The sequence below is a fragment of the Betta splendens genome, chromosome 4, assembly GCF_900634795.4.
Source record: "Betta splendens chromosome 4, fBetSpl5.4, whole genome shotgun sequence".
Lineage (NCBI taxonomy): Eukaryota > Metazoa > Chordata > Actinopteri > Anabantiformes > Osphronemidae > Betta > Betta splendens.
Window position 1 is genome coordinate 13,181 of NC_040884.2, and position 24,888 is coordinate 38,068.

General features: G+C 46.1%; 1 protein-coding gene across 5 annotated transcripts in view; it reads right to left on the reverse strand.

The window, feature by feature from the left end:
* Positions 1 to 24,888, reverse strand: part of grin3bb (glutamate receptor, ionotropic, N-methyl-D-aspartate 3Bb) — a 61,961-nt gene that overhangs the window by 13,174 nt on the left and 23,899 nt on the right. For all 5 annotated transcript variants that reach the window (XR_008694339.1, XM_041070705.2, XM_029149532.3 and 2 more), the window contains one exon: positions 1,349 to 1,962. Coding sequence is in view for 4 of the 5 variants with exons in the window: in XM_041070705.2 (XP_040926639.1) it covers positions 1,349 to 1,962 (614 nt within the window). In the remaining variant the exon portion in view is untranslated. The remainder of the gene's footprint in view (positions 1 to 1,348; positions 1,963 to 24,888) is intronic.

Sequence of the window (24,888 nt, forward strand, 5' to 3'; positions counted from 1 at the left end):
TCAAATAGATTTGTTAAAAACAGACTGGTAAAGTTTGTTGCACGTATGAGTTCACATGTTTGAGTACAATTTAACGGACATAGGCTGGAATCAGTATCTGTCAAAGAGATTTCTGAACCTAAACCTGAACTGGAGCTGGTTCTACAGAAGAGCTAAGTGGCTAAAAGTTCTGTCTCCCATTCTACAGCTAGGAAATAGGAAGCACTGGTAGAACAGCACTCCAGCAAGTCCAGTCAGTCTCTAGTTGTAACATTTTGAATTAACTGGGGTCATTTTAATGATTCTCCCACAGGCCCAGCAGTCAAATACCAGGGGCCCAAGCAGGCAACAGCATTTTTAATCATCTAAACAACAAGACCAGTAGGACTGTAATAAGACTTAGTCAGAATGTAAAGGGTGGAACATCCAAGGGGCTTAATGCCATTAATAATCATCTTGTTTGCATTTATGATTCTATGTTTCATTTTCTGACTGGTTTGGATAAAAGATTTGTGATCTGGATACAAAACCTTAAACAGATTCCACATTAAATCTTGAATGTTTCTGCTTCTTTTCATGTTCTTCCTTTTGTTTTCATCTTTTCCTACAGAAGTCTTCAGATGTTTTGTCTGAATAACTTCATTTACTGTGTTTGATCCTTCACTATCAGGAAGCTGAGTAGAGGTTAAAGCCTCTATCCTCCACAAACCTGCAGTAAAACATAATGCAGCTATGATATGCAGCCAGTCGCAGGAGTTTGTGTTTAATGTTCCAATGTATTTAAAAAAGGTAAATCAAAGAAAAAATCAAATATTTCTTCTCATCATACATGAATAGTGAAAAAAAGAAAAAAAGTGAAAAGGTCTGATTGTTTGTAATTTCTAATTGGTTCAGAAGAAAAAACTATTATAACATATGATTTCATGACATAATTTTTAGTCTCTGATACTAATATATTATAATAATCAACAAACAAATTAAGAAATGTTATGTTTTTATTGTGACTCTATTGCTGATGGGCTTAAGATCAGCAATAAATCTCCTCATGAATAACATGTTTGTATTCATTGAAAAAACAGGCTCTGGTTATGAATATTAATGTTGTCCCTTCCTGTCTGAGAGGTAAGGAAGGAAGGATCAAAGTCACCCTCAGGGATTTTTCTGCACATTACTGGAAAAAAAATAATTTGCATTTAACTGCTGCTGGATGAAGTAATGCTGGAATTCATTTATGAATGATTTGTACAAAGATTAATTCTGATGCTAATTTCTATATTTCTAAATCTGGGCTGTATTTGAACAGATATAAACTATAATCTGTTTTCTAAGCAACACAGTTGTAGTCAGTTGTTCGTTAAACGTTAGTTACCTGGACAGGTACTGTCCGGACGATGGCACCTCTTGTTTGTTGGGTTTGTTGAAGCAGTTCACCATGTTCTGAATCAGAGCTAGGTCCGGCCTTAATGTAGTTGCTGCAGCAACAGCTCGGGTGACAAGTTGCAGTGCATCTCTAATATAGAAATCAAGTGGTTTCCGGTCTACCTGTCCATAGGCCAGCAGTCCAAGGGGCAGCCCAATAGTGTGCAGTGCATCAGGGCTCAGAGGCTGGCCCAGAACCCAGTGCACCGTTGGTAAGGTGAGGCCCAGGTCCTGGGCACTGCGCAGCACTGTTGCTGCGCATTGTGGGTCAGAGCCAAACAGCAGCACCGATGCTGGTGAGGGATGGTTCCGTCTGAAATGTCGAGACAAAAAGTCGTGGACCTGTGTGGCATCATGGGACAAGTGTGTTAGGTTCAGAAGGGCGTGAAGGTGCCAGGGTCTGCCTCTGCCCTCAAGGAGTGTCAAGAGCCCCCGAGCTTCCTCCCAGCCCCGACAGAGCACAGCAGTACCCTCTCTCCAACCGGATCGCTGCAGAACTGTCAGCAACAGGTCAGACAGACTGGACTCGGGTACCCCTGTCAGCATCTGTAGATGGAACTGGTTCTATGTAGAACCAGGACGAAAGTAATTAGTATCACCAGGAGACCGAGGAAAAAGGGAGGGAAAAAGTAAAACCCACATCACACATCAAAGCATCGCTGAATCCTGAACCATCAAAGAACGAGAAAAGAAAGAATCAGACAACCCTCAGAAAATTAAAAATAAAAAAAAACTTCAGAGCTTTCAGATAACCATACAAAACCTACAAAAACTATCACAATACTTTGCTGAGTAAGCAATACAACATCTTATGTTTATAGGATAGAATAGGATAGGATAGGATAGGATAGGATAGGATAGGATAGGATAGGATAGGATAGGATAGGATAGGACTTTATTGATCCCACAATGGGGACATTTTTGTGTTTACAGCAGCAGCATGACGGACCAAAACAAAAGCTAACACCAGCAGTAGAAAGGTTGTGCAACAGGAAATAACAGTAATAAAAGTGCAAGAAAAAACACAGTAAACAATGGTAATACCAGTAAAACACCAACAGAAAGGGAAACAACAGGTCGTGACAATTGTGTGTCACTGTAGTACTGTATTGTATAGTCTTATAGCTGTGGGGAGGAATGACCTGCGGTAGCGCTCCTTCCTGAACTGTGGGTGTAACAGTCTGGTGCTGAAGGAGCTGCTCAGAGCCTCTATAGTGTGGTGCAGGGGGTGGGAAGGATTATCCATAATGTTGGTGTTAGTTTAGGCAACATCCACCATGGCCCCAGTGCACATACACACAGATGTGACTCTATCGTGCTATTAAAACACTCCTTAACCTTACACATCGCCCTGGCCACACCCGCGGACCAGGGAAAAGGAAGAACCCAAATGAACGACCCAAAACACAGAAATAAAAGTTAACAAACATAAACTCACAGCGCTCACTGGATAAACAATAAGACACAGGCAGATATAAAAACTGAACGCTCCGCTCACTACGGGCAACACTAATCCTAAATAGGGAACATACAAGACAATGACACTGGACGACTAAAACTAATCTAAACCGCACTGTATTCTAACAGGCTAAAACTGATAACGCTCCATTCCTAACAAGAAACAAAAACCTAAACATAGATGACAACTACAAACCTTCACAGGAGATAAAAGACAGGGCATCCAAAGTAACAAAAACTCCACGTCTTCACAACTCCTATTTTTAACTTCAGACATAACTGGCGTGCTTACAGCTTGACACACCAGCAAACTGAAAACCAAAAGCCATGACTTACATACTCCCACTCAAAACCACATTAAAACAATACAGTGCCTCAGGCTGCACGAAAGGCCAATTGCCACAAAATGTGCAAAAATGTTTACTATTGATGCTCTGTGTCCAGAAAAAAACAGGGACAGTGCAACATTTGTGCAAACCAGTACAAGATTTATATTTATTACTGTGCAATAACCCTTCCAAGACCTCATACTCATTTTACTTGTACTGTTGTGGCTGAAACTGGTCAAATCCTACAACACACAGATTGCACTGCGTTCTGACAAACCTCCCGACCAGGGGAACACACTGTACATGATCCTGCAGGGCATGTTACTCCTCCGGTTTACAGAAAAACTTTCAGACATTACTTTACATTTTTAACAAAAGTTTATACTGTAATTTAACAGTGTGTTTGAATAAATACATTGTTTCTCAGGAATCAGGAACAACGAGGATCAGGAACAGGCTCGATATACGAGGTAATCAAACACGGCAACGCTGGAAGGTGGTGAGTACACGCGACAATCTGGCAACTGGCTAGTGTGAGACCTGAAGCTTATATGCTGGAGCGTGATTACTGATTACAGGCAGGTGCATAATGAGGACTGGTGATGACGTGAAACAGCTGAGGAATGAACAAAACAGGAAGTCCTTCAAAATAAAACAGGAAAGTGCTCAAACTGTGACACATAATTCGGTGTTTGCCTGAGGCCAGAGCGGGCGACATTGAGTCTTATCTTAAGCTCCTGTCTAAGGATAAGCATTAGTACGCTAAGATCGTAATACACGCAGGAGCTAATGATGCCCGTTTACGGCAATCGGAAGTCACTAAAACTAACATTGTGTCAGTGTATTCGTTTGTCAAAACAATTTCGGACTCTGTAGTTTTCTCTGGACCTCTCCCCAATGTGACCAGCGATGACATGTAGCCCGTAGGCTGTCATTGCTCCACCGCTGGTTGTCTAGGTGGTGTCCTGCAAACTGTGTGGGCTTTGTGGCTAATTGGAGCACTTTTGGGTGAAAACCTGGGCTGATTAGAAGAGCAGCATCCATCCCACGTTGGACAGAGCCTCTCTACTCCCTAATAACATGGCCATGTTGCTTAGCCTCCCTACTCTGTGACAACCCAGGACACAGAGTCGCAGTCTTACTGTACATGCCTCTCTGCATGTTCTCTACAGCCACCCCCTCTTAGTCTTAGTTATAAAATAGAAATGTCTGCTTCCTGACCACCTAAACTATACAGCCGTAGCACTTCAAGCGACCACGTGCCCACACTAGTGTTTTTTATCAATTCCCGAAGTTGCTGATGTCTTTACACAGTTCCCAGGCCAGCCGACAGACATAGTCCCTCCTCCAGCCAATCCAATACGACAATATAAGTATAATAACATAAAATAGGAATATATATTTATTCATCAATCTGTGTTATAAATATATTTTCTATGTATCTCTGTATGTGTCTTCTGGGTTGTTGGTCATGAAGAAAAAATACAAAACAAATGGGAAATTTTGTGTTGTCATGTGATGCTGTGCCTCTGGCTGATGGTTGTTCCTGTTCCATCAAGCATTTGGTTATCAAATGGTGGGAGTTTCACTGTAGTGACCATGGGAACGTTGTTAAAAGAAGGAAAGTGGGGATTTACTGCTCTCATGCATATCAAAGGATAGTCAACAGCTCATGTGAGGATCTGTAACAGGGTATAAATACAGGTCTTGTGTCCTCAATACTTCAGTGGATACTTGTACATAGTAAGATGTGCCTTACGTCTTAAATGTACTGTAATTGTGATCCACTCCATGTCGAAATGAGAGTAAACTTTGAGATGGTTTATCACACTGATAATCTCCAGTTGTTTTCTCTATAAGAAGATTTCCACAACATTTTGGTGGGGTGTTCCGTTGATCGACGCCTGGCCCAGACTGAAGGTAACCCACCGGTGGGAATCTCATAGGAGATTCGGGGAAAATTCCGCTCCAACAAATGGAGGGCTGGACTCCCGCCTGATGCTGGGTCCAGGTGGCGGACAGCAGACGCTCCATTCAGTTTGTGAGTACAGTGTTATGAATCATCTCTGTTTACGGTAACACTTTGGATGTTGTAGCGCTTTGTTTTGGTTACAGTAAGTCACGTGACGTGTGTTTTAAATTTCTTTAATTCCTTAATGGTGAGGGTGAGCCCATTAGTCTGTGAAGTGCTGTGTAAAGTAACAAACGCCAGTGAAAAAGAGAAAGGTAACTGAACTAATCACTGGTAGGATTACGAAAAATTTGTGAAGCCATATGGGCTTATAAGGGCAACCCCCGTAAGAATAAAAATTAAGCAAGATCGTGAACCACTTTAAGCTCAGCTTGTGTGTTATATGTCACTTTGTGTCAGATGTAGCTTGTTTGTTTTTTGTTATTGTTGGTTTTTAAGTCTAGATTAATTATAACTGTTATATAACATAACTATTAATTATACTTAAGCATGGAGATAATAATTATATGATTGTCCCACCTGAGTAAAAGGGGCATATGATTGATTTAATAATATAATGCTAAAGCTTGTAATGACTCCTTCAGTGTGCAGCATGATGAACACACCACAGGGTACGTTGCTCTGAACGAATGTGTCGTACACACTACCAGGCTGAATCAGAGTCATTATAAGGTAATTGTGTGAATGCTAATGTCTAACCATGCTGTGGTATGGGAAGATCAGAATGAGTGAAGACTTGTGTGTTTGAAAAAAATCAGTTAAAGTCTAAGCATCTGCCCAAGTGAGTCTAGGAACAAAACCAAAGAAATTACTTTTTAGTTTTTACAGGCTCTGATTAACAGGCTGCAAACAATGAAAAACTAGGTGAGGATGTTCAACTTTGACACCAGGTAAACTATAGAACAAATAACATTTTATTATGTAGTCCGTATCACTCATTTAGCAAAAGGTTGAAGCAGGAGAAGAGGAAGTTGGCAAGAAGGAAGAAGAAGGTAGGGAAAGTAAAGAGCAGATGGAAATTTGTAGTAAGAATTGTTTTGAGAAAAAAAGGCTTTTGAAAGTGAACAATGGGGAGAAATTACCAAGTAGGGGAGGAATCAGGGATCTGTACCCTGCTGTCTCTGTGTGAGGAGCTATAATCCATCAAGGAGACATCATCTCTACAGGAATCTGGGACCAAAAAATGCTGACAGACCAGCAACAGAAGACCAACAGTAGGGGAGAAAGGAGACTCTCTGATCTCTCTCTGACCTCTGTGCTGGTCACAGACCAAGACTCTCACTAACTTCTCTTTCCAGGAAAAAAGGTTTTTTCTTCCAGTAGGTGTTTGTTGATTACAGGGACCAGAATTAGAACAAAAGAGAAGATGCAACTGTACAGATGACTATATCTGGTGTTTAAGGGCTATCATCTCAGGGTGTCCGATCAGAACAACAATTTCTGTACAGGTGAGTCGAGGTAGAGGCAGAGACAGATCCAGATTAGGAAAAACTTTATCTTCATGAGGATCAGCAACACAGACTTTGAGTATATATGCATATGGGTGTGTGGTTTTCCTACAGCAGAAACAAATACTAAGTATTAAGAAATTATCAATAAACAATTAAAGTACAAGACATGACTGAAGCCTGTTAATAACATGTATGAAAGATATACAACATGACTTATAGAAACTCTATTACACGGACACATTGAGAACAAGCAACAGGCTTAGCGGTCACAGCACCAATAGCTAGGCTACATGGCTAACGGTCAGGGTTCTAAACGTCACAAAATAATATACTAATACCCGCTATAGATAACTGAAAACTGGCGTCTCTGTACACAAACACCAACACAATAACTATCCAGTATAAACGACATTACTTACTTTATTAGACGCACACTGCTAAATACTCAGAAATGTCCGTGCAATGCAAATGCGTCTTTCAAAACAAGTCTCCGCTGACACAAGGAAGACAGCTCTAGAGCGCCACCTACTGGCCAAAACAAGAACCAACAGTACTAAACTAACGTTAAACTACAATCTTTTGTACAGCCGCCCCCAAATTTGTAAAGCAAATTTGAAACTAAGTGTCCCCTTTGTCTTCAGGCAAGGCCTGTACCTTGATGAGACGAACAACTGGGCGAGTATACGTCCTGTCCTTCACTTGAATAACTGCTGTCCTCACGCGTCCGTCTGCTTCGGGTAAGACAGTCTTGACAGTCCCTACTTGCCAAAGAGCACTTGGTGCTTGGGGGTCGACAACCAGCACTACAATTCCCACAGAAATATCTTCCTTCTCTGTCTGCCATTTCTGCTGGGCTTGGAGTGTGGGAAGAAAGTGCTGGATGTAGTGCTTCCAAAAATGATCTGCTGGAACTTGGGAATGACGCCACCTTTTACGACTCAACAGTTCTGATTTAGGGTAAACCACTTGTGGAAGGGAGGAGTCTGGCCGCCCCATCAACAAACAGTTAGGTGTAACCGGGTCTAGGTCAGCAGGGTCTGAAGAGACATAGCCTAGTGGCCTGGAGTCTAAGTCTGAGGAATGAGTCTGTATCCATACTTGGTAGGAGATCTAAGTGGATGGCTTGAGTGGTGTACAGGATACCCCATCTCTTTTCTGTGCGTCGTCCGACTTTCACAAGCATAGGGCCAAAGCAGCTGACCCCTGTTGAATAAAAGGCAGGTTTGAAAAGCCGTAGACTAGAGGGGGGCAAATCCGCCATTCTTGGCACTTGAGGACTTCCTCTCCATTTCCTACATTCCACACAGTTATGTTGATACTTCTTGACTGCTTCTCTGCCTATCACGAGCCAATATTTTCGGCGTAGCTCTGCAAATACACGCTCTGTTCCAGGGTAATGAAGCTGAGAGTCATAATGCTGAATTAGAAGCTTGGAGATTGGGTGAGAGGAGGACAAAAGGATAGGATGTAGAACATCTTGACTCAGGCTGTGACATCTGCGAAGCCTACCTCCCACACGGATCAGACCTGAAGCAGCATCGTATTCAGGAGCTAAGGTGAGCACTCTGCTATTGGATGGAAGTGGTCTACCAGATTGAAGTAATTTTACCTCTTCTGGGAAGCTATCCATCTGTGCAAGTCTGAGAAGGAATACCTCAGCATGATGATAATCACCAGAAGTGGGAGAAGTTTCACTGGCCACCCCTTGTAGAGATCGAGTGGTAAATTCCAATAGCTCTTGAAAGCTATTGAACTGCTGGATGTTGGGTATAGCTGAATCTGTCGAGTCAGTTGTCAAACCACAAAATACTGTACTCCTCAGCTCCTCTGTTCCTTCTGTGACTTGACTAGTTGGTATCATAGGCCACAAGTCAGATGGCTGTAGGAGAAAGGAGGGTCCATGATTCCAACGACTTATTCCAGCAAGTTGAGAGAGTGTTTTTCCTCTGGTAATATCATCTGGTTGGGCAAGGAGGCGATATATATTGCGCATAGTCACTTCTGGACACTCATTGGGCTGCTGCTTATAGCGGAGCGTGTCTGACTTACATTGCCACAGTAGTCCAAGTGTGCGTTCTTGAGGGTCTGATGTCTTATGTGCGAACCAGAGTGTGCTATTCTCTGACCGTGATTCTTTGGGTATGTGTTCAATGACAGCAGGAACATTGCTAGCCTCTCTGAGTTCAAATCCACCTTCCAGGAGTAGTGTGTGCAGTCGACTCACTAGCTGCTTGGCCTGCTCTTCTGATTGGAGACTCTGCAAACAGTTATCTACGTAGAAACAGCATTCTACAGACAGGCGAGCATCTTCTTCAGGGACTGTAAGCTTCTGAACATGAGTCTGAAGTGCAAAGGTAGCACAACATGGACTACATGTTGTACCAAATGGGAGTACTTGCCACTCATAGATAATCCGTTCCTGATCCACTTTAACATCCCGCCACAGGAATCGAAGGAAGGGTTTGTCCTCGCCCGGGCAGGCGGACCTGATGAAACATTCCCTTCACGTCACTACTGATGGCTACTGGGTGTTCTTGGAACCTCAGGAGGACTCCTAGAAGACTGGCTCCAAGTGTGGGCCCAGGGAGAACGTGATCATTAAGGCTCTGTCCATTGTACATAAAGGAACAGTTAAAGACTATTCTATACTTCCCATTGTGCTGCACCAGGTGGTGTGGGATGAACCAAGAACAGTTGCTCTCTTTGACTTTGCTTGGATGTATTGCTTTAACATAACCAGCATCGATGAGCTTGTGGATTTCCTGGGAGTAGATGATAGCTTTCTCTGTGTCTTTGGTTAACCGCTTTTCAGTCCCATGTAGCTGAGGCAGGACTGATTCTTGAGTTGCATGAAGAAGTGGAAGCCTTTGTTTCCATAGTAATGGTGTTGCATATCTATTCACACCATCAACCAGAACTCTGATGGTTTGCTTTTCCAACATAAGGACAGCTTCAGCATCTTGTTTAGATCTGGTGATCAACTTCTCACTTCGGTAAGGCAGTGTATCTAATTGCCATAGTTTCTCCACATGGTGGAAGAGTTCGGCATCTGATGCACTGTATGTGGTGAAGAGGCACTTCTGTGGAGATAGTTGGTTGTGTAAGATACTTGAAGGGTCTTGGAGAGTCCATCCTAGTCTAGTGTGAACAGCTGCAGGTCCACCAGGGGGTCCGAGAAGTATTGGTTCCACTGAGGTAATGAGATGAGGGTAATCTGATCCAATAAGCAGTAATGGCTGGGCACCGTTGATAGTTGACAATGGAATGTCTCTAAGATGGTGATATTTCTTCTGCAGAGCTTCAACTGGATAAGTATGGCAACCTAAGTTCAACTCTTTCGCGGTAAAGGCTATGTTGATTCTGTATGACTTACTAGGTTGAGAGGTAGAAGCAACTGTGAATGATACAGTGGCACTGTGGATAGTGCAGACTCGTTGTCGGATTGTACGGAGTATGAGGTCTTCAGGCTTCCCCTGGAGACTAAGGCGATGAGCAGCATCATGTAGCAGTATAGTGCGCTCTGAGCCATCATCCAATATTGCATAGGTGTTGATAACATTCTGGCCATTCTGAATGATAACTGTAATCATTTTGAGCAGCACGTGTCGGCTACTAGCTGGATGATCAACGTACAGAGTCTCTGACACAGAACTTACTAGGCAGGTGCTTGATTCAGGTGTTTGTGGGCTAACAGCTGCTGTGACATTTTGGCTGGAATTAACCTTGTGTAGGATATCCAGATGCTTCCTTGCACACTGTTTACACTTGGCCTTTAGGTTGCACTTTGCTGCCTGATGTTCACGTCCGCAGCGCCAGCATCGCTTGTTTGCCTTTATCCACTTTGTTTTCTGTTCTAGTGACAGGAGTTTGAAGTTGCTGCATTGATTCAGATAATGCTGCACTGTTTCACAGAAGGGGCAGTATTTCTTTGGCTTATCTTGTGTGAACTCATTCATCATTACAGCTGAAATTTCCTCTGCCTTTAACTTTGAGTCACTGACATCACTACCGTGAAGAATAGTGGTGGATCGTTGTGAATTGTAGTCAGGACGTCGACCATTGGGCGGAGCTAATCTCTCTCTGGGAGTTGTACTGCTGTGCTGATCACCACTGATTTGAACTCGTACCTCATACTCAAGCCAATCAGCAAGATGTAGTAGTGTTGGAATTGGAGTTGTGATGGGATTTACAAATCTGTGAAAGTTTGCCCTTAGGTCATGTGGCAACTTGACCAAAAGGCGAGAGACATGCGAGCCACACTCAGTTCCGTCCATCCTTGGCTTCCCAGTTGTTGCAGCATCCCTACCAGTGCTCGAATCTGAAGGGCAAATGATTTAAAGGCTTTTATGTCTCCATTCCTGATATTAGGACCATCCATCAGATTAGAAATCCTCTTCAGTGCCAGCTGCTGAGGCTGACCATACATCTCTGTGAGTGCCCTCATAGTGTCTGTATATGGGAATGGGCTGCTGCTGTAAGAGTCAGCTATGAGTAGCGCCTCTTCACACTTGAGATAGTCCATAAGTATTTGAAACTTAATGCGCTCTGAAGCATCGTATGGAAGTAAGTTGTCCAGAGCTAGTCTTAGTCTGGCGAACTCACGTGGGTCTTCTGACTTAAGGTCAGGGATGGTTGGCTTGGGACCACAGTAGTTATCGATAGCATGGGTTCTTCCATAAGGAGAATGATGATATGGGGTATAGTATGGTTGGTCAGGTGGGTATCTGCTTTCCTGCTCAGAGTAATGACTGTAACGATGAACCTTTGGACTACTAGACTGATAAGTCGTAGTGATATGGTAATCATTGTCATAGTATCTCTGGCTAGTGCTGGTGGGAGGGAAATCAGAAGCTTGATGATATCTAGCATTATGGTGATAGGGCTCTGTCATTTGGAAAGATGAAGAGTCATAACGTTCGGGGCGATAATAAACAGCAGCTGGATTGGACGCAGCTTTATGACGTGACTGTTTGTTATCACATGACAGATCATAAGCTTTACTATGTGGCTTACAGGCTTTATCCTCCTTGTGACATGACTGTTCTGGTTCTAGACAGTGTTTAAAGTCTATATCTGCAGCACTGACCTGGGAGCAAGGAGATGAAGCACAAGACGGGACCGGTGTAGGTGCATCTTTACTGATTAGTCCTGCTTCCTGCAAGCGTTGATTAATTTCCTCAGTGGAGATATGTTGACTGCCTTGTGGAGATGGAGGGGCATCACTGTGTACCAGTGGGGCACTTACTGGCTGATGTGGGTTTATATAACCACGCAATGGCATCCGCTTATTAGTAGGTGCTGGTGTAGTGAATATGTCCTCCTCTCGGCTATTTACCTGTGGCTGAGGTTGAGCATGTAGTACAGGGGTCTTCTGGATCATGTCTGTCAGATGCTGGACATCTCTGCGTAGCTGATTATTTTCCTCTCTGATGCTGTGAAGGTATTTGAGTACTTCATCTGAAGAATCTCTGGTCTGCTGATCGCCAGGAACACGCCCTCTTGGAGTATAACCAACTTCATACTCCTGGAAATGCGATGACAGGTGCCTTGACCGTTGTGGTCGATTTACATCTGTTATACCTCTCTCATATGGCCTGGACATCATGACTGAAATGGTTGCCTGATCCGGCTCGAAGGACCAAATTTTGTACAGATGACTATATCTGGTGTTTAAGGGCTATCATCTCAGGGTGTCCGCTCAGAACAACAATCTCTGTACAGGTGAGTCGAGGTAGAGGCAGAGACAGATCCAGATTAGGAAAAACTTTATCTTCATGAGGATCAGCAACACAGACTTTGAGTATATATGCATATGGGTGTGTGGTTTTCCTATAGCAGAAACAAATACTAAGTATTAAGAAATTATCAATAAACAATTAAAGTACAAGGCATGACTGAAGCCTGTTAATAACATGTATGAAAGATATACAACATGACTTATAGAAGCTCTATTACACGGACACATTGAGAACAAGCAACAGGCTTAGCGGTCACAGCACCAATAGCTAGGCTACATGGCTAACGGTCAGTGTTCTAAACGTCACAAAATAATATACTAATACCCGCTATAGATAACTGAAAACTGGCGTCTCTGTACACAAACACCAACACAATAACTATCCAGTATAAACGACATTACTTACTTTATTAGACGCACACTGCTAAATACTCAGAAATGTCCGTGCAATGCAAATGCGTCTTTCAAAACAAGTCTCCGCTGACACAAGGAAGACAGCTCTAGAGCGCCACCTACTGGCCAAAACCGAGCTGTTAAGACATCCCCATCCTGGTAACGAGTTACAGTAGTCCAGCCTAGAAGTAACAAATGAATGGATCAGTTTCTTTGCATCGCTCTGAGAGAGGATGCTTCTGATTTTAACTATATTTCTAAGATGGAAGTAGGCGGTTCATCCAGGGTGGCTATCTGACTCAATAGTGTCTCTCTCAGATTTTCAGGCCCAACAATAAGAATCTTGGTTTTATCTGAGTTTAGTTGAAGGAGGTTTTGGGACATCCAGGATTTGATGTCTTCAACAAACAACCCTGAATTTTGAGTAGTTGATCTGTTTCATTTGGTTCCAAGGACATATATAGCTGAGTATCATCTGCGTAAAAATGAAATTAATAGAACGCTTTCTAATAATCTCACCTAGAGGAGACATGTATAGGCTAAACAGAATTGGACCCAGCACAGAACCCTGTGGTACTCCATAGCTAATCCTTGTGCATGTGGAGAATTCATCATTAATGAACAAACTGGAATCTGTTCAACAAATAGGATTTAAACCATCCCAATGCTGTTCCAATAATCCCGATTCTATGTTCTAGTGTCTGTAATAGTGTTTGAAGTGTCCTCTCCACCGCATCCCCTCTCCTGCCCCAGGGTTCCGTCAAGCCCCGTCGGTTCGGAACCGACGGGAGGAGTTTAGTAGGTTCCCTGTCAAACCCCGTCGGTTCCGAACGGTTCCGGTTCCGAGTTCGTAACAGAACACACCAACCGACCAAATCCCAGCCGACTCATAGTTTGTGTTTAGTTCGTGTTTGTTTTAGGGTAGCTAGCCAGCTAAGTGTTACTCTGTGTTAGCTTGTCTGTGTTTTGCAGGCGTGCTTTTGTTTCCTGCTCTGTGTTTTGTTTCGTTTTGCACCGGAGTGTCTCCATGGCTTCGGCTGCGTCAGAGCAGATCAGCCCTCGCGTCTGGGGGCTGTTTTTCGATTACATTGGGGCTGTGTGCACCTCGCCAGCTCCATGGGACCGGTTGTACGGTGTTAACCGATTGGACGATCTAATTGGAGTCGTGCCGCAGTTCCACGCAATTCCGGGAGTTCCGGAATTGGTCACGTGGTTCCCCGAGCTTCGGGAGGAGTTGGCTGGCCGGACGCTCGCCATCGCAGCGGGATCCAGCACTGCAGTCTGGATTTTTGGCAGCGGCCAGAACAGCGGTGGAGTATTTTAATTCAGGGGCGCCAACAGACTCTCACCCGGCAGCAGTGTCTGCCGTAGCTCCGCCCACGGCTCCCGTCACTCAAATGGAGACCGTGCCCGGAGCTGTTTGTCTCTCTCCATCCGAGGCTCAGAGTATATGGAGGGAGCTGAAGGGACAGTGTGATGGAACGGTGGATTTTAAATGGACTATTAAGGAACTTACCTCATCGGAGGTGGATTTTATTGTGGCTGCTGAAAGGACAGTGAACATTGTAGCAACTTCCGGTTTGCCTGATGCATCACGAGTCAGCTCACCTGTTCCAGCACCTCGTCTGGCCTACAAGTGTAGTGTGAGGGTGGGGTTGCTTCGTGGGTTTCCGATGGCAGCACCGCGTCATGTTCCTGTCGCCAAGCCACGTGTGACCTCTGAGGGTTCTGACGGTGGTCCGGTGTCGGCCACGTCTGTTCCTGGTGGTCCGGTGGAGGCCACGTTCGTCCTTGGTGGTGGTCTGGAGGAGGCCACTTCTGTTCCTGGTGGTCCGGTGTCGGCCAAGTCTGTTCCTGATGGTGGTCCGGTGGAGACCACGTCTGTTCCTGATGGTGGTCCAGAGGAGACCACGTCTGTTCCGGGTGGTCTGGAGGAGACCACGTCTGTTCCAGGTGGTCTGGAGGAGACCAAGTCTGTTCCAGGTGGTCTGGAGAAGACCGCGTCTGTTCCGGGTGGTCCGGTGGAGGCCACGTCTGTTCCGGGTGGTCCGGTGGAGGCCACGTCCGTCCTTGGTGGTGGTCCGGTGGAGGCCACGTTCGTCCTTGGTGGTGGTCCGGTGGAGGCCACGTTCGTCCTTGGTGGTGGTCCGGTGGAGGCCACGTCTGTTCCTAATGGTGTTCCGGTGTCGGCCACGTCTGTTCCTGAAGGTGGTCCGGTGTCGACCACGTCTGTTCCTGATGGTGGTCCGCTGTCAACCACGTCCGTTTCTGGTGGTGGTCTGGAGGAGACCACGTCCGTTCCGGGTGATCTGGTGGAGACCACGTCCATTCCTGGTGGTCTGGTGGAGACCTCGTCCGTTCCTGGTGGTCGTCCGGTGAAGGCCACGTTTGTTCCTGGTGGAACGTTTCGTCGCGGCGGCTCCGAGGCGCGGACACCGCCAAATTTTGCACCACACCTGGTGAGGGCCCCAGTGGCGGCGCCACGCCTGGTGATTCTACACTTGCCTACGCCTACAGTGAGTCTCCCGCTGGTTCCTGAAGGCAACACGGCACCCACTCGGTCCTGCACGTCTGCCATTGCAGCTAGAGAAGCGTCTTTGTTTGTGCAAGGGTGCAGCACAGAGGACCGTTTTCCCCTGCACTCCGGCAGTGGTCCAGAGCAGCGTTTCCCCTTGCACTCCGGCGGTGGTCCGGAGCAGCGTTTCCCCCTGAACTCCGGCGTTGGTCCGGAGCAGCGTTTCCCCCTGCACTCCGGCGGTGGTCTGAAGCTGCATTCTGCCCTTCACTCCGACGGTGGTCCGGAGCGGCGTACTCGCCAGCACCTCGTCTGGCCTACAAGTGTAGTGTGAGGGTGGGGTTGCTTCGTGGGTTTCCGATGGCAGCACCACGTCATGTTCCTGTCGCCAAGCCACGTGTGACCTCTGAGGGTTCTGACGGTGGTCCGGTGTCAGCCACGTCTGTTCCTGGTGGTCCGGTGGAGGCCACGTTCGTCCTTGGTGGTGGTCTGGAGGAGGCCACTTCTGTTCCTGGTGGTCCGGTGTCGGCCAAGTCTGTTCCTGATGGTGGTCCAGTGGAGACCACGTCTGTTCCTGATGGTGGTCCGGAGGAGACCACATCTGTTCCGGGTGGTCTGAAGGAGACCAAGTCTGTTCCGGGTAGTCTGGAGAAGACCACGTCTGTTCCGGGTCGTCCGGTGGAGGCCACGTTCGTCCTTGGTGGTGGTCCGGTGGAGGCCACGTTCGTCCTTGGTGGTGGTCCAGTGAAGGCCACGTCCGTCCTTGGAGGTGGTCCGGTGGAGGCCACATTCGTCCTTGGTGGTGGTCCGGTGGAGGCTACGTCCGTCCTTGGTGGTGGTTCGGTGGAGGCCACGTCCGTTCCTGAAGGTGGTCCGGTGTCGGCCACGTCTGTTCCTGATGGTGGTCTGGTGTCGGCCACGTCTGTTACTGATGGTGTTCCGGTGTCGGCCACGTCTGTTCCTGAAGGTGGTCCGGTGTCGACCACGTCTGTTCCTGATGGTGGTCCGCTGTCAACCACGTCCGTTTCTGGTGGTGGTCTGGAGGAGACCACGTCCGTTCCGGGTGATCTGGTGGAGACCACGTCCATTCCTGGTGGTCTGGTGGAGACCTCGTCCGTTCCTGGTGGTCGTCCGGTGAAGGCCACGTTTGTTCCTGGTGGAACGTTCCGTCGCGGCGGCTCCGAGGCGCGGACACCGCCGAATTTTGCACCACACCTGGTGAGGGCCCCAGTGGCGGCGCCACGCCTGGTGATTCTACACTTGCCTACGCCTACAGTGAGTCTCCCGCTGGTTCCTGAAGGCAACACGGCACCCACTCGGTCCTGCACGTCTGCCATTGCAGCTAGAGAAGCGTCTTTGTTTGTGCAAGGGTGCAGCACAGAGGACCGTTTTCCCCTGCACTCCGGCAGTGGTCCAGAGCAGCGTTTCCCCTTGCACTCCGGCGGTGGTCCGGAGCAGCGTTTCCCCCTGAACTCCGGCGTTGGTCCGGAGCAGCGTTTCCCCCTGCACTCCGGCGGTGGTCTGGAGCTGCATTCTGCCCTTCACTCCGACGGTGGTCCGGAGCGGCGTACTCGCCAGCACCTCGTCTGGCCTACAAGTGTAGTGTGAGGGTTGGGTTGCTTCGTGGGTTTCCGATGGCAGCACCACGTCATGTTCCTGTCGCCAAGCCACGTGTGACCTCTGAGGGTTCTGACGGTGGTCCGGTGTCAGCCACGTCTGTTCCTGGTGGTCCGGTGGAGGCCACGTTCGTCCTTGGTGGTGGTCTGGAGGAGGCCACTTCTGTTCCTGGTGGTCCGGTGTCGGCCAAGTCTGTTCCTGATGGTGGTCCGGTGGAGACCACGTCTGTTCCTGATGGTGGTCCGGAGGAGACCACATCTGTTCCGGGTGGTCTGAAGGAGACCAAGTCTGTTCCGGGTAGTCTGGAGAAGACCACGTCTGTTCCGGGTGGTCCGGTGGAGGCCACGTTCGTCCTTGGTGGTGGTCCGGTGGAGGCCACGTTCGTCCTTGGTGGTGGTCCGGTGAAGGCCACGTCCGTCCTTGGAGGTGGTCTGGTGGAGGCCACATTCGTCCTTGGTGGTGGTCCGGTGGAGGCTACGTCCGTCCTTGGTGGTGGTCCGGTGGAGGCCACGTCCGTTCCTGAAGGTGGTCCGGTGTCGGCCACGTCTGTTCCTGATGGTGGTCTGGTGTCGGCCACGTCTGTTACTGATGGTGTTCCGGTGTCGGCCACGTCTGTTCCTGAAGGTGGTCCAGTGTCGACCACTTCTGTTCTTGATGGTGGTGTCAACCACGTCCGTTTCTGGTGGTGGTCTGGAGAAGACCACGTCTGTTCCGGGTGGTCCGGTGGAGGCCACGTTCGTCCGTCTCCCGCTGGTTCCTAAAGGCAACACGGCACCCACTCGGTCCTGCACGTCTGCCCTTGCAGCTAGAGAGGCGTCTTCGTTTGTGCAAGGGTGCAGCACAGAGGACCGTTTTCCCCTGCACTACGGCGGTGGTCCGGAGCAGCGTTTCCCCCTGCACTCCGGCGGTGGTCCGGAGCAGCGTTTCCCCCTGCACTCCGGTGGTGGTCTGGAGCTGCGTTCTGCCCTGCACTCCGACGGTGGTCCGGAGCGGCGTACTTGTCTCTTGGACTGGTGGCTTTGCCTCCGGCGTCGACAGCTGCCTCTACAGCGGTGGCTGGAGGAGGTTCGTCGTCCGCCTTGAAAGGCAATGGACTTTTATAGACATTTAAATGATTTTCCTTGCACAGAGGTGCCGACTGGCCCCAGCAGGATGCTGGGAGGAACTGTTTTTTCCGCCGCGGGGATGGGAGTTACCCTGCGATGAACTTTAGAACTGGACTCCTGTTTTGTTCCTGCGTTGTCCCCCCTCCGCCCACCCGGGTCTGGTGATTTCTTTGGCGGCTGTCTGGAAGCCAGCCATTGAGGGGGGGGGGGTTCTGTGGCATTCTGCCTCTGCGCCACTAGAGGCGCTCCTGGGGCTTTTTGTGTGGGTCCGTTTTAAGTTTAATTTCCTGTCTAATTAGTTGACCCAGCTGTTTGGTTGTATTTAAGGGATGTCTTTAGTTACACACAGTGTTGGTGTGTACACGCGGGCGTAGCTGGATGCTACACCATTGTTACGTTTAAGGAGAGTTTTGATGCAAAGGAGTTCTGGTTTTGTTTTATGTCCTGTCTCACCACGTAAGGTTTGAGTGTCTTGTGTTTATGTTCCATGTTTAGGACTTTGCCCGTGTTACGGAGCGTGTTTTGTTTAGCCTGTTAGACAGTGCTGTGTTTTTGTTTTTAGTTGTCCTGTGTTATATTTTGCGTTCCATGTGTAGGTATTTGCCCGTGATGTACGGAGCGTTTAGTTTGATAGTGAGTTTAGGTTATTAATAACGTTTACCTGCATCGCAGCGATTTTTAGTTCCTTCCGTTGTGTTGAGTCCTGCTGTGCAGTGAGTTTTTGTTGTATGTTAAAAATCCTTTAAATGTGGATTATTAGCTTCTGTGTTTAGGTCGTGCATTTGGGGTCTCTCCCCTCTCCTGTGTTCCCTGCAACCTGGTCTGCCGGTTGCGGCCAGGTGTCTGTGTGAGGGATTACACAGAGAGCTGTGTGCTGGAGTTTAGTAGGTTCCCTGTCGAACCCTGCCGGTTCAGAACCGATGGGGCGAGTTTGTAACAACTGGGGTTAAAAAGTTTGTTTAAACTGGGTTTGCAGCGTTGGGTATTGCCTAATGATGTTTGTCCAAGCTGTCCCTAAGGAAAAATGTCACGCCCACCTGGGAAAGGAACTAGGAGTTCCAGATGGATCCAGGAACTGAACAGAAAACACAGCCACGTAGGCGCTTTCTTCCTCGAAGTAAACATCTACACATCCTTATTTGGACATGAGGAAAGAACTTAGGTAGTGGTTAAAAGCAGGCCTTCTCAGGCTGGGTTAAGCAGAGCCCCATGGACCGATGGACAACTTTCTGTCTGGGACATTGGGGTTCTCAGACTGACACTTCTGCAGGAGACCAGGCAACCTCTCACCGCTGCTCTGTCCTTCCTTCTTTGCTGATAATATTATGTCACCACTTGTAATAAATTTAAGATGTATCTGTTTAAATGTTAATGTAGTGGTGGTTTGAGTTTGTCCATTTCAATCTGGCAGCTGTAAATTTACTACAACAGATTATTCATCTTAATTTATTATGTCACCACCCATAAACTAGAGTCAGCCATAGTCTTCTTAGATGCAGAAAAAGGTTTTGATAGAGTAAACTGGAAGTTTCTTTAGCCACTCTGCATAAATTTGGTATTGGGAAATCAATCATAGACTGGATCCAAATATTATACAGCTCAGAAAACGCTGCAGTCAGAACAAAAAACCAGACCTCAACGTTCAATCTGCATAAAGGGACCAGACAGGGCTGCCCACTTTCTCCATCACTATTTGCAATATTTACTGAACCTCTACGCAGGAATAAGACAGCATGAAGCTGAAGCATGTCTTAAACCACACCTGGCCTGGCTGAGTTGGGATCATTGAGAATATGTAATTATAATTAATTTTTGGCAGGATAATCATTTTTACGCTGGCAATTCTTACCATAAGTGAAATGGGTAAGGAGTGCCATCTTTTGAGGTTGGCTTCTATTTGTTTTAATAATGAGTTTTAGTTTAAATCAGTAAGCTCTGATAGCCTAGACGACAATTGGATGCCTGAGTATTTAATGTCCACAAATGTATAAAACCGAATCCAACAGACTCCTCATGGATAGACATTGAACAAACATTTTGCGGAAATATTAAAGTTGCAGATCTACCATTTATCAACACCAAAATCAAACACCATAGTTGCTACCAGAGAATTAGCATAAGAGCATCTCTGACAGTCTGGTGGGATTTTCTTAAAATTATTGGTTCTTTGCTTACTCTGTGCCAAAACACACCTCTCTGGAACAATCCAGACATCATACAAAACAAAAAGGCAATAAACTTTCCAACTTGGCATATCAAAAGGATAACACCTCTAGAACATGTTTTCACAAGAGACAAGTTTACCTCTTTTGAAGAATTAGTGTCCACCTATGAAATCACTGATGCCATTTTTTTAGAATATCAAAAACCCTAACCCTAACCCAGTAAAGTCAATACTTAATGCAAAAACTAAGAATACTCCTATCCAGATGCAACCACCACCCGCAATAGAACGATTAATTGATATATCAGGGATATATCACTTCACAACTAATCACATGTTCTGGAAAATATAATAAAAATATATAACTAATACAATATAAAATTCTTCATAGAACACATTATACAGGAAAAGAATGTTCCAAATGGGTCTCAAACTCAAACATTTGTCCTCACTGTACAGATAACACAGCAGATAGATTCCTACATGCATTCTAGTCATGTTCACCTGTGCAGCAATTTTTGCAGAGAGTATGTGAACATCTGTCAACCTGGTTAAGCTGTCCAATCCCAGAAGCCCCTGCACTTTGTCTTCTAGGAGATCAAAGTGCGCTTGACCTACAGTCGTAGCACTTCAAAGCGACCACCTTTTCTACCGCAGTATGTGCGCGTCGCCAGCGCGCCACGGGTGCGTCCCCGACTACGGATTTTTAACCCTGCAGCCAGCTGAAAAAAATCAGGGTGCTAGTCTCGTGTTAACCACCAGGTGTCGCAAAGATGTGAGGTCCGACTGTTCATTTCTATCTGTGTCTGCACATTAAGCACAAAAAACGATGGCATGGTATTATATCATTAAATGTAGAGTAGTTCATTTTTAAATATTGTAGATTATTACGCGTCTTTGCTCGCTAGTGCTCTGGTGTTTGTTGTCAATTGCCGAAGCTGCTGATGTTTTTACAGTTTCCAGGCCAGCCGAGAGACACAGTCCCTCCTCCAGCCAATCCAATAGAATAATATAAGTATAATACCATAAAATAGAAATCTATATTTATTCATCAATCTGTGTTATAAATGTATTTTTATGTATATCTGTAATCGTCTTCTGATTTGTTGATCATGAGGAAAAAATACAAAACAAACTTGGTATTTGTTTCAGCTGGTAATATTAATTAACGGAATTCAAGTGTTGTTGTTTTTTCGACACAACGCACAGAGTTGGATTTAAAGCTGATTTTTCGTTTGGGGAAAAAAGCAGAGAACGAAAAACTAAGTCGTTGTCTTGTTATAGCAGCTTTTAAGTTCAACCAAACTCTTAAAATTTACTCAGACCGCAATGACCTATAGTTTGCTCTGATTCTGAATGAAACGTAAGAGCCTGAATGACAGATGATATGTCCAGATAAAGCTTAACCGTAAATGTATGCTTGTCAAATGCAGGCAACAAGAGAATCGGGGAAGTGGCGTCACCGTCTCAAGCAGACAGTGATGTGACGTTCCAACAATGGTGCTGAGGAGCCACTTATTCATAGGCAGATGACTTGGATCAAGTTGTCAATACGCGCTAGTGTTTATTGTCAATTGCTGATGTCGCTGCTGTCTTTATACAGTATTTCCTCGTGTTTAAGTGTCGGGTCCGTGTACGTTTTAACGGTTTGATTTTCCCCTCCAGAATAAGAGCTGGGAAGAGGAGAAAACACGTCGTTTTAGAACGTTTTAAACCCGGAGGACCTGTTAATGTGTCTGGACACGCTCCCAGTAAGTCCAGTAACTTCGTATTGTAACGAGAAAGCCCTACCATCTCGTTTAAAAAGGACAAACGGCATTTATTCAAAGCAGCATGTTAAAAATGAATAAACAAGCTGAAAACTGTGTTTTCAAAACCAGACACATTAATGGATTTAAAGCCATTTCCTGTTTTCTCGTTTCGGGGAAAAACGAATCGACTGTGGCATTGGAGCATTTTGCCAGAATGAGCTTTGCAAAAAAAGGACACTTTTTGCGACCTAAGCATCCCCTCAAACTCCACGTTTGGGGAATGATTTCTAGGTGGGGACCAGGACCGATGGTTATTTTCGGGGGGATTATGGATAGACAGCAGTTTTTCGAGGAGTCCATAATCAGATGCACAGTGGGGCCATATATTAGAAAGTATTTTGAAACACGGCATCGTTTTTTCCATGACCCCAAACATGTCGCTGCAAGAGCCTGTCTGGAGGCGGAAGGAATCAACTGGGTGCACACACTGGCAGAGTCCCCTGATCTGATGCCCAACTAATTAAACAACATCTTGCTTCTAAAACCAATGGTCTTTTTTCTTATACTCCTGACATTAAAAACCTTTCACTTGCAAAAAAAAAATAAAACGTTCACATGTTATTTACCCCCTTTGATGTAGACAAAACTCTTGAAAGTGTTTTGTTTTTTTTTGTAAATAAAAATAATGTTTGCCCTGTTCAAACCTGGGGAAATAAAAAAGATTCTGATTCTGAAAGCAGCTGATCAACTTTGTAGGAACAATTTTATATGACACAGGTGAAAGGGAGACTAACAACCCAACGCAGCCGAGGCTGTAGCAGGCAGAGAAACGCAGCTCTTTGTCCTGCATGTTAATGCACGTTTCCCCTTCCCCCAGTGTCCCCGCTCTGGGACGTGGATGGCCCCGCTTACTTTCACCTTGCACATTCACCAGACGGACATGAAAGAGGGAATAACGAAATAAACAGCTGGTTAACTTTGTAGGAACATGGCTGTAGCTTTGCAATGACTTGTGGTACAAGTGAAAGGAGTAATAACGAAATAAACGGAAAATAAAACGGAAACGCGTTCAAGCATTTTCTGTTTATATTTTTATTGCACATTTGTTAAAATTTGATGGGTGTACTGTCATCTTTTCTATAATTTTTAGCATTTGCATTTACATGTTGTATATGAATAACGAAATTAACAAGTTTTGAAAAAACTGTGAAGAGTGGTTGGTGGTTGGCTGACTGACGGTAAGCGTATCGCGTCACTTCCGGTTACTGAGGTTTGCTGCCGCTGTGTGTGTACAGCGTTACTCTCCGCTCTTTTCTAAATATTATCGTTTTATATCCGATAGCGACTGCTAAAACTTGCAAAACAAGCTTGTAACACTCAAGCATCTTTTCCTTTCAATAAACGTCCTGCTAATTTACTCTGTTATCTAAGTGTTTTCTCTGCTAGCGTAGCTCCTAGCTTACTTTCCTGCTATGGCTTCCCCCTTTTCCTCTCCCTCTCGCTCTGTTCGGTGCTCGGTGTGTCTTATGTTTAGCTTATCCTCCGCCTCCTTTAGTGATGGTGATGGTATCTGTAATAGGTGTACGCTAGTTGCAGGGTTGGAGGCGAGGTTGTTAGACTTAGAGTCTCGGCTTCGCACTTTAGAAAACAGGCCAGCTAGCCAGGTCCCTTTAGCCGGTGCGGAGCCTCCTAGCTTAGCTGCTACCAGTCCCCCGGCAGGTCCCAGGCAGCTGGGCAACGACTGGGTCACGGCTCGTAAGAAACGTAGCTTTAAGCAGGCGCCCACGGTTCACCACCAACCGCTTCACGTTTCAAACAGATTTTCCCAGCTCAGCGACACACCCGCTGAGAAACCCACTCTGATCATTGGTGACTCCATAGTCCGAAACGTGAAGTTAGAGAATCCAGCGGTCATAGTTAGGTGTTTGCCTGGGGCCAGAGCGGGCGACATTGAGTCTTATCTTAAGCTCCTGTCTAAGGATAAGCGTAAGTACGCTAAGATCGTAATACATGCAGGAGCTAATGACGCCCGGTTACGCCAATCGGAAGTCACTAAAACTAACATTGAGTCGGTGTGTTCGTTCGCCAAAACAATGTCGGACTCCATAGTTTTCTCTGGACCCCTCCCCAATGTGACCAGCGATGACATGTATAGGCGGCTGTCATCGCTCCACCGCTGGTTGTCTAGGTGGTGTCCTGCAAACGATGTGGGCTTTGTGGCTAATTGGAGCACTTTTTGGGAAAAACCTGGGCTGATTAGAAGAGACGGCGTCCATCCCACGTTGAACGGAGCCTCTCTGCTCTCTAGTAACATGGCCATGTTGCTTAGTCCCCCCACTGCTTGACAACTCAGAGTGGAGCCCAGGACGCAGAGTCGCAGTCTTACACGCCTCTCTGCACATTCTCTACAGCCGCGACCCACTCTTAGTCTTAGTTATCGCATAGAGACTGTGTCTGCTTCTCGACCACCTAAACTATACAAGTCACAAACAAATCAAAGAGGAGTGACTTACCAGAATTTAATAAACATCAAAACAGTTCCTCTTACGGAACAAAGTAACAGTAAGCTAATAAAGTGTGGTTTATTAAATATCAGATCTCTCTCATCTAAATCCTTTTTAATAAATGACTTGATAAGTGACCATCACATAAATCTGTTCTGTCTCACTGAAACCTGGCTGCAGCAGGATGAATATGTTACTTTAAATGAGTCGACTCCAATGAGTCACATCAACTATCATGTTCCAAGAAGTACAGGTAGAGGTGGAGGAGTAGCAGCAATTTACAACTCAGATTTATTAATTACTCCTAAACCTAAACATAGTTATAACTCATTTGAGAGCCTCACTCTGAGCCTTTCTCACCCAGACTCTAAAACTCAGAAACCAGTTGTGTTTTGTATTGTTTAACGTCCTCCTGCTCCATATTCAGAGTTTTTAACTGAATTCTCTGAATTCTTATCTGACTTAGTTCTTGCACAGATAAAGTCATTGTAGT